Raw genomic sequence first — 9,066 nt, 5'->3', positions numbered from 1 at the left:
ATGGTGAAGATGGGGAGGATTTATTGCATGTGTGGTGTGCTTGGGATGTTTAAGAGAGGATTGGTAAGTGACTTGAACATCTGAAAATTCATAAAATCAAATCATAGTTATAGAATTGACAGAATGCTTCATTTGGATGATTAGAGCCAACTAAACAATCCATAATAATGCACATAATGAATCAGAAACAAATAGAAATCAACATTTAGAAAATTCTGCTGATATATATATTCATCCATCCACTGAATCTCAGTTCATCACCAGCTTTAATCATTCCTCCAGGCTGATTCCAGAACAAAAACAATGAATTTATTGATCAATTAGTATGTTATGTTCAAAATCACAACAGCATACAAAACTAAGCAGATTCACACTCCATGTTAACCTAATCTAAAGATAGCCAAGGCCACAACTTAAAGTTTTATAACGCAAATTTGAAAAAAAATAAAAAACTCTGTTAAAAGTGGTTGTTTTATTGAATCTGAAGGATTAAAGAAAGTTTTCCTGGTAAGAGATTCAATAGAACAAACCTCTAGAGAAGAGAGTCGAAACAAAGTAATAACTGGAAGAGTCAAAGTGGAAGGAGCAGCACAGGGCAGGGGATGAATTCTGCTAATAGATTCCCATCAACCTGTTTTGAATGGATTGCTTCCATGCTCAATACTACCAAATCGAGATTGAGGTCATCAGCAACCTCGCCAATGACGGAAGTCGGCATCTTTTCTTCTCCAAGACGTTCCAGAAGTCTGAATTCTGAAAATCCACCTGAATGAAAAAAAAAAAAAAAATCAAACTTTAACATTTCGGAGCATTTACATACAGACCACCAATTTCTTTAAATATTTAATACCTAAATTCGGCTTTTTACAATTATACTACTCAAAACTTCCGTATCTCATAAAAAATGCCTCCATTTTAACTTCTAAATAGTGGAAGACACCTTTTCATGAATTGGAAGGATGGAATATATGTAAAAATGAAGGTTTAGGTGTTAGAAATGTAAATACATATGAATTAAGTGGCGTATCTGTAAATCTTATTAATATTTTACTCCTGAAAGAAAATATCAGCCATCAGTAAAAAAACAAATAGAAGATATAAAGGGTTACAATTTTTACTCAATTGTGGACAAGCACAATAAAGAAAAATGCGATAAAAAAGAATATCCTCAACAATGAGAATAGATTAAAATAAAAAAATACTTAGAACTTTTACTATAACTAATTATCAAATGTTATAATTTATATGTCAATAGAAACTTGTTCTAATGAATTCATAAATTTCTATTTAAAAAGGAGATCCAAAATTGTAGGAACTCGAAAAGACCTCTTGGCATGGTGCAAAGGATGATACTCAAGCCTGAAATCTATTGTTATGATGAACAAGGTTGCATCCTACAAGAATTTTCTCATAAATGTTTTATGGGGAATGCTCAAAAAGCACCTTCTGTACTCTTATTTGTACATAAATATAGGTATAAATAACAAGTCTCTTCCAAAGTTTGAGGAGTGTTTTCAGCTGATAACATGTGAATTTTTAAATATAAAAGTTTACTAACTTTCACAAACAAATCTCCACCCAAGGCAAAAATATTGTTCAAAGATCAACTTTGTATGATATTCAACGACAAGTCACAGTCTATATAGCATAGACCTGGTCCTAAAAGTATGAAAAGTATGATTCAAAAGTACCCATGTAACAATTTTTTGAAGAACTCTTCATAAAATTTCTATAAGAAATTCCTTCATATGATTTTTGCCAATCGAGCATATATATATATATTATTATTATTATTTATTTGGTGCATTTACATACATGGCACACAATTCTTATGTATTTACATATCTCAGATCTAAAATTTCATAATAACACACAGCACCCAAAACTTTAATATCATATAAAAAAAGAGCACTATTATCACTTTTTAAAAGTGAAATATGCATTTTCATGCATAGGTTTAAGGCACAGCTATGTATGTAGACATGAATGTTCAGGTGTTAGGTATGTTAATACATAAGAAATTTGAGTGCATAAGTAAATTTTCCTCTTTTTAATTACCAACCTTCTGAAAGATGCCACCGAATGCTAGACAGCTGAGATTCATGATCTAGGATAGATTCTTTAGGTTTGTCGTCAATAACTGCAAAGAAAAAAAACTTAACTTTTAAAGCCTGCAATTATACTAAATTTGCAAAAAACAGCTTTCAAATGTTACATACAAAAATAAAAAGAATGGAGTCGACAGAGGTTTGATGAGCGTACCAACCACTGTGATATCTGCCCCATACTTCTTAGCCAAAGAAGCTGTCGTTGCTGCAGCCTAAAAAATGAAAAGAAAGTTATCACTCTAATCTGATGGGAGTTGCAGTAGAAAGGATAGTGTAATATCATAGATATTAAAGTGTAATAGTTACAATTTTTCTTTTTGAAAGAATTTGTCCGAAGGGAAGAAATTTATAATACCCACAACAACTTATTTACTCGCAAAAATTTTACAACTACATTTATAAACATCAATAGCTGCCTAAAATGGACCTCATGGACTTAAAAGAGATATTTCTCACAGACAAACATTCGCCCATCTACCTTTTTGGAATGAGTTCTGTGAGGATGAAAGCTTGGAGCAACAATGTTTTCGGCGTAATTCTTTCCTCACGCGTGAAAAATTTCTATCACCTCTAAATTTTAATTTTTAATAAAAAATATTTCTGAAGTATATATTCGAGAAAATTAATTTACACAAGCCTAGCACAGAGCCTAATATCAAAAGCCATCTCTTCAAGATGTATGTCTATATTAAGACTCAACTTGGGGTGACCAATGTTTCCTCTAAAGCTATTGTACAAATATTGGGGAAAAATAGATTTTTTTTTTAAAGAAAGCTATTTCACAGTATAAATTGTTTTAAAAAACAACATAAAAAAGCATAGCAAAATAAAATTGAGGTTGCTATATGGAAAGCAGAACAATGAGAAAGCTGCCAAAAATAGACCCTAAATCACAGAGACATACCCTACACAAAAAGAAAGTAGAATACAAACAAACATGTGACTTTTAACGAGTAAAGCATAAATGACCTGTTTTGCAATGTAAGAATCAATCTTGATGACATCCTAAATTGGTGCATCTTATAGTTTAGGCTTGCTTTTGTAATATTGTGTAGCGTCGTATAAATTTAAATTGTTGCAACTCTCACGGAACTCTCATAGGCATGGATAGGTTAATCATCAAGTTCATTATCCATAATTCTAAAATTGTGGAGGTGAACACATCATGATAGAGCTTTTCATTGCAAATTTTCATATAGAAAAAGTTACAGTCAACAAATATTTGGATAGTAATGCAAAAAATATTTTTTGTCTTAGGCCTTTGAATAATTGATATAGTGAAAGAATCCATGGCCCATTGGTTAAAGGAGAAGGTTGCTTCTTCATGATCATAGGTCAAAGGCATATACTTCATGATTTATCACTCACCATAAAAAAATAAAAAAATTAAAAAAATTAAAAAAAGCAGATGCCTAAAAATTTGGAAATCAACAGGGCAATCATCTAAAATATGTTCAAATTGATGAAATTAGAAATAAAATTCAAGTAGCAGGATGCCGTGTTACTCATGGTAAAGAAGAAACTCAAAGCTTAACAATAAAACAAGCAACTGCTAAGAATTTAATTCGGAAAAAAAAAAATAACGGCAGGGTTCAAAATTATAAAATAAGAAAATAAATAGATTGCAACTATTTCATGTATAATTACCACACTTCTCTCTTAATGTAAGGTAGGATGCACGAGAAAGAACCTGTCTACTTCCCTCCGAAAGATAAGGATTCCGATCTGTAATCGGAAGAAGAACATGCTTGATGTTTGCAAAAGCATCAGCAGCTAAACTAGCACCAGATTCTTGTTGTTCAGCCCTTACTGAAAATTTAGTAGAGAATTGGTTAAAAAATATATCAAAATAAGTAATTAAAACAAATAATTTAGATACTCAGAAGAACATAAGAAAAAAAAAACAAACAAACAGCAGAAACAGATATGATAGAAGTTCGATGTATCATAACAGCCTTAGTGTAGCGACCACAATTCTAGAATGGACGCAACAAAGTCATAAATTAAACACTTACGGAGCAATTTAGCCTTATATATCTATTATAGTGCCAGGAAGCAAACCACCAGAAGATCACCAGAGTAAAAGAAAATTGGCATAACCTCGATATGAATACAAAGTCGCTCTATAACATAATCGAGAGGTGTTTACATACATACCACACAATTCTTATGCATTTACTTATCAAACACCTAAATATTCACATTGACATGTACCATTTAAATCTTTAATAACACATTAAAAATATCACCATGACAATCTTTTTAAAAGCAAAATACATCTTTTATGCATAAGTTTGACAGCGAGGTGTCATGATTTTCAATATGAAGCTTTAGTTGTTAGATATGTAAATATCAATATTTTTAAAAGCCCGCTTCACGTGCAAGCAAACGGCTTTGCTTTGCTGAAGCACGCTTTAAAGTGTTGAAGCAAAGCGGTCAGTTTGATTCACAGTTTAGCTGGAGGGAATAAATGACTAGTAAATTAATTTAACTTGTTTTATGAAACTTGAGACTTTATTAGTGTATATTTGATTTTAAATTTAAATTTTGTTTTAAGTCATAAGATTTTCTTTGCAATTTTAAAGTTTTTAATTATTACAACTATTAAAAACTGTTTGAATTTTTAATTTGCAGGTTCACTATCAATGTTTGCCTTCAAGTTAGATATTGCATCACATTGCTTCCTATTTTATATCAACTTTTAAGTCATAGTTTATATTTTAAAACTATTAATTAAGGTATTTATACATTATTAATTTTATATAACCTATTACATTTTAGTTAATAAAAGCTCTACTTCGTTTTTAGCTTCGCGCTTTGAAGCAAAAATAAAGTCTTGCACATTGCATTACACTTTGTGTTTTGATAATACCGGTAAATATATAAGAATTACATGGTATGTATGCAAATTTCCCAATAATCAATGGACAGAATGTACAGGGGAATAAGATCTCTTCCTCAAATATTTCTTTGACAAGAGAATTAGTTTAGTAGTTGCTTGATGAGACACTAGGCCTCAAACGGAGCTTTCTAGTAGCTCCTCACTCTTCTCCCCTGAACCACAGCTCAACAGAAAAAATAATAATAATAATAAATATAAATATATATATATATATCTGTGTGTGTGTGTGTGCATGCATCACAAAACAAAGGGAAGGAAGAAAAGCAGGACAAGTTTTCATGTACTTGCAAAAATTCAGAAAAATTCAATTAAAGCAGTTAGAGCAATACGAAAAAAATAACTGTTACAACTGCTGACCTTAGTATAATAAACAACTGATACAAACATTAGGAGTGTTTAACAAGCAAATACAACAACAAACGGGATTTATTAGCTGCAAACTAGTTCTGAGAACCAACAGACGCACACCCAAGTCACTGGCTCCTCAACACTAATCCTTCAACCAATTCGGTACCTTCCTCGCCCTTCGTATTTTATCTCTTGATGAACTAAGAAAGTTCATATCATTACTTCCACCATTCAGAACAAACTTATCCTCATGGTCAAAATCAGGATAAGAAGATCTTAGCTGCAAACTAGTTCTGAGAACCAACAGACGCATACCCAAGTCACTGGCTCCTCAACACTATAAGTCAATTATGGCTACTGGGGGTGTTAAAAATCAACTTGGACATGCTAACTCGACCTGAATTCTACTCGAAAAAATTGGGTTCGAGTCGACTCAAATAATTTTTGGGTCGAGATCGAGTTAGGAATCCTAACCCATTTAATTATTCAAGTAAGGTTCAGGTTGATCCACCAACCCAAAACTAACACACTGACTCGAAATTAAATAGAAAACGACTTGCCAACCCAAAATTGACTCGAGATTAACTCGAAATCAACCAAAATTTAGTCTGAATGGTTGCTATGCCTTATATTAAAGGCTTATATAGTTATATGGGTAGGTTCCGGGTCAACGACTTGAAGGTTTAGGTTAGACTTTCTGGCACATTTAATATTCAGGTCGGGTTCAAGTCAATTAGTTTCAGGTTGATTCCACAAATCAGGTTTGACTAATTGCTACCAAGAAAGCATCTTCTAAAAGAAAACCTTCTCTTCAAATCAAGAATAGCAATTTCGACCGACCACCTTTTATGACTATTCATTGATTTAATTGTCTGATGGTAATACCAATGGCTGTCAAAGTGAACTATTAAAAAGGCTAAATGCACAGTAGAATCCTCACTGAATGGCTTAGGATGAGAGACACAAAATACCGAATGCACCTTTACCATTTCAGGCTAAGGCAATTATATTTTATAAGCAGCCTTGGCAGTTCTTTCTTGCATGCGGAAAGAATCATAATAACGATGTTTCAATTAATTAAAAGGATGATCTGCAACAGTTGTTTGTCTGCATGATTGTAATTTAACAAAAGCCAAATCATCCATCTCAAATAGTACTTCACATTGTTTTAACCAATTCAGAAGGCAAATCCAAGGCAAAATTGTGCAAATATTACACCAATCCTATATTCATTACTTCTATTTGCAAGTCTGCTTTTATATGATAGGAACTGCTATGATTTAGAATAGTTTCACCAAGTCAAGATAATGCTTGCAAGAAAAGATAATAAAAATGGGGTCTTTAAATTTCATGAAGCTAGCAAAACAGATAGAACACTTATGATTGAAACAGAAAAATGACTGTGGGAATCGGAAAAATAAGCAAATTTTGATAATCTATCAATGATTATTTAGCCATGTGATTTAGGTAACATTGTTATAAAACCTATAAAGGCATGCTCCTAAGATCACCTTCGGATTTGGCAATGGTTGCAATAAACAAAGGAGTCGTTTGCGGAATCGCTAGGCACTAATAAATTGTTGAACATCTTTTCCCATCAACCCAATAAAATTGAGTCATCAGATGTGCCAACATTCTTCTGAATTCCACATGACTGCCATTAGAGCTGTTATATCGTTCTCAGCAAAGAGGTCTACCTCATTCAATCTGCTCATTTGTTCTCAGCATAGAGGTTACATATTCGATTTTGTCCTATGATTTCTTCAACCCTACCTCCAAGCTGAGCATTCTACCCCTTTTTACTCAAACCTCCCTCCCCCAACCCTACCCCCAAGCTAAGTAGTCCACTTCATTCCCAAACTATCCCTCATCCAAATTAACATTTAGACCATTGAAATAATTTTCACTCTAACGAATTATATTCCCAGTAACGCTCAGCAGTACTGGATCCACTGAAGCTCTACTCCACCAATTTCTACGAAACCACCGACTAAAAGCTAACATGTAAGAAACCTAAAAAATTCAAACTTAAGGGTGAAGAGAAGATGAAAGGGATATGCTACCTTTTCGATGGGATCTCTTGAAGGCGAAGCGGCTAGCTGTTCTGGCAAGCGATGGTGCAAGAGGAGACATTGAGCTCGGCCGATCGGCTCCCGAATGCTGGAATGACGGTGAGACAAGAGGGCATAAGAACTGAGCAAACGCCATGGACGAAGACCTTCGTTTCTCGGAGAAAGGATTCCGATGAGGATAAAAATACGTAGGCCGGGGACACCACTAACTTCGAGAACGCCCGGGACTGAAGAAAACAGACCAAATAAAATGACCTTTATATATATAAAATGACCTTATATATAAGAATTTGGCACTCTCTCGGTACAGTGGATAGGAGGTGATTGCACTCGGTATGTGTTGGTGGGACTCCATTATCCCATCTTTGTGGTATGATTGTACTCGGTGTTCGGGACGATGTGCAGCTCTATCGGGTACTTCGTTGTTCCGCCGCATATGTTGAGATGCCACTGACGAGAGATGGGCGACGATGATTGGTGGTGGTCGACGATGCTCGAAAGTTGAAGTGTGTCAGATTGTTGGTGCAGAGAACTGGACCTCAACTGTTTCTTCTCTAGGTTCTAGTCGTTCTATGTCTTAGGGTCTAGTCCCCCTCTTAAGAGGGGGTTGGAGCTCTATTTGTAGACTATAAATTACAAATAAAAAATCAATTTTTATCACTGATAAGATTGCTCACTAGTCACTGCTTGGGGAGGTTTCCTTAATCGATTTTTGTTCAGTAAATATTTAAGTGTCTTAGTGACATCAGGATTAAATGATATTAGGCCCGTTAGATTTGTCTTGTCCATACTCTCAATTTGAATATAAGCCTGGTAGATGTGTAGTTCATTTGATGTTTCAATTATGCACTGCAAACTTTCAAAAATGGTTTAACGGTTTGATCCAAATTTGATTTGACTTGAAATGTAATAACTTTGGTGTCATTGGTCTGTCTCATCGAGCCGGTCAATTTGACCTTAAGTTTGTTGGAATCAAAGTTCTGAATGATTTTTCGTAGAAGTTTGAAATTTTTCTGGTAAAAAAAATTTTCTCGAGATTCACGTCAAAGGATGAAAATTCCTTGATGGCATATCAAGGTGTTTTATATATTTAAAAATTAAAATTTAGATATTAAATAGGTAAATACATAAGAATTTATTGGTTTATATGTAAATCTTTCAATATCTATATGGAATTTGATGTGGATATCAAATTTGTGGTCATCGTTATTATTTTAAAATAATTATAATAAATTATTTAGATTTTTTATAAATGATATTTATTTTTAAATAAATTTAATTTATTTTGATATGATTTTCCTCCATTTTTTATAGTTTTAAGTCGCCCCCTTTGAATGATATTAAACACGCGTGATGAAATACGAGTTGATAAATTTAACCCACACTCATATTATGCTGCAAATTTAAAACTAAAATACTAATGTTTTGAGGAAATATTTTAATGAAAAAATATTTTATTGTGTTTTGTTATGATATGATTAATTAAGGAGCATTTATGGTTGTTAACGAGCCGAATTCAAGCCGAACTGGGATCGGCTAGACATCGGCTCGAAAGGACTAAGTGCGGCTCAAAATCGGCCGATTTTGAGCCAACTCGGCTCCGACTCTTCAAAATCGAATCGAGCTGGCCCAGATC

At 33.4% G+C, this 9,066-nt stretch overlaps 1 protein-coding gene across 2 annotated transcripts; it reads right to left on the bottom strand.

Moving 5' to 3' along the window:
* Window positions 1-231: 231 nt before the first annotated feature.
* On the bottom strand, window positions 232-7,676 carry LOC110028140. Of its 2 annotated transcripts, XM_020729880.1 has the most exons (6): window positions 7,422-7,676; window positions 3,799-3,917; window positions 2,263-2,320; window positions 2,063-2,140; window positions 531-765; window positions 232-283 (listed from the first exon to the last, which is right to left on the bottom strand). In XM_020729880.1, the coding sequence occupies exons 1-5, from the start codon at window positions 7,564-7,566 to the stop codon at window positions 572-574; spliced, it is 594 nt and encodes a 197-aa protein (XP_020585539.1). In that variant the 5' UTR covers window positions 7,567-7,676; the 3' UTR covers window positions 232-283; window positions 531-571. The 2 variants fall into 2 exon arrangements, with proteins under 2 accessions (XP_020585539.1, XP_020585538.1); XM_020729879.1 differs by lacking the exon at window positions 232-283 and having other exon boundaries at window positions 291-765.
* Between the last annotated feature and the right edge of the window lie 1,390 nt (window positions 7,677-9,066).

The sequence above is a fragment of the Phalaenopsis equestris genome, unplaced genomic scaffold (assembly GCF_001263595.1).
Source record: "Phalaenopsis equestris unplaced genomic scaffold, ASM126359v1 Scaffold000491, whole genome shotgun sequence".
NCBI classification, from domain to species: domain Eukaryota; kingdom Viridiplantae; phylum Streptophyta; class Magnoliopsida; order Asparagales; family Orchidaceae; genus Phalaenopsis; species Phalaenopsis equestris.
Note: the sequence above shows the minus strand (reverse complement) of the source record. Positions and strands in the feature narration are given on the sequence as shown.

Excerpts from the sequence above, each read along its gene's own strand:
- LOC110028140 (XM_020729880.1), bottom strand. The coding sequence starts at position 7,566 with ATGGCGTTTGCTCAGTTCTTATGCCCTCTTGTCTCACCGTCATTCCAG. Across the intron at positions 2,141-2,262 it reads GGCAGATATCACAGTGGTTG|TTATTGACGACAAACCTAAA; the intron begins GTACGCTCATCA and ends TTTTCTTTGCAG. Across the intron at positions 766-2,062 it reads TCGGTGGCATCTTTCAGAAG|GTGGATTTTCAGAATTCAGA; the intron begins GTTGGTAATTAA and ends TTTTTCATTCAG.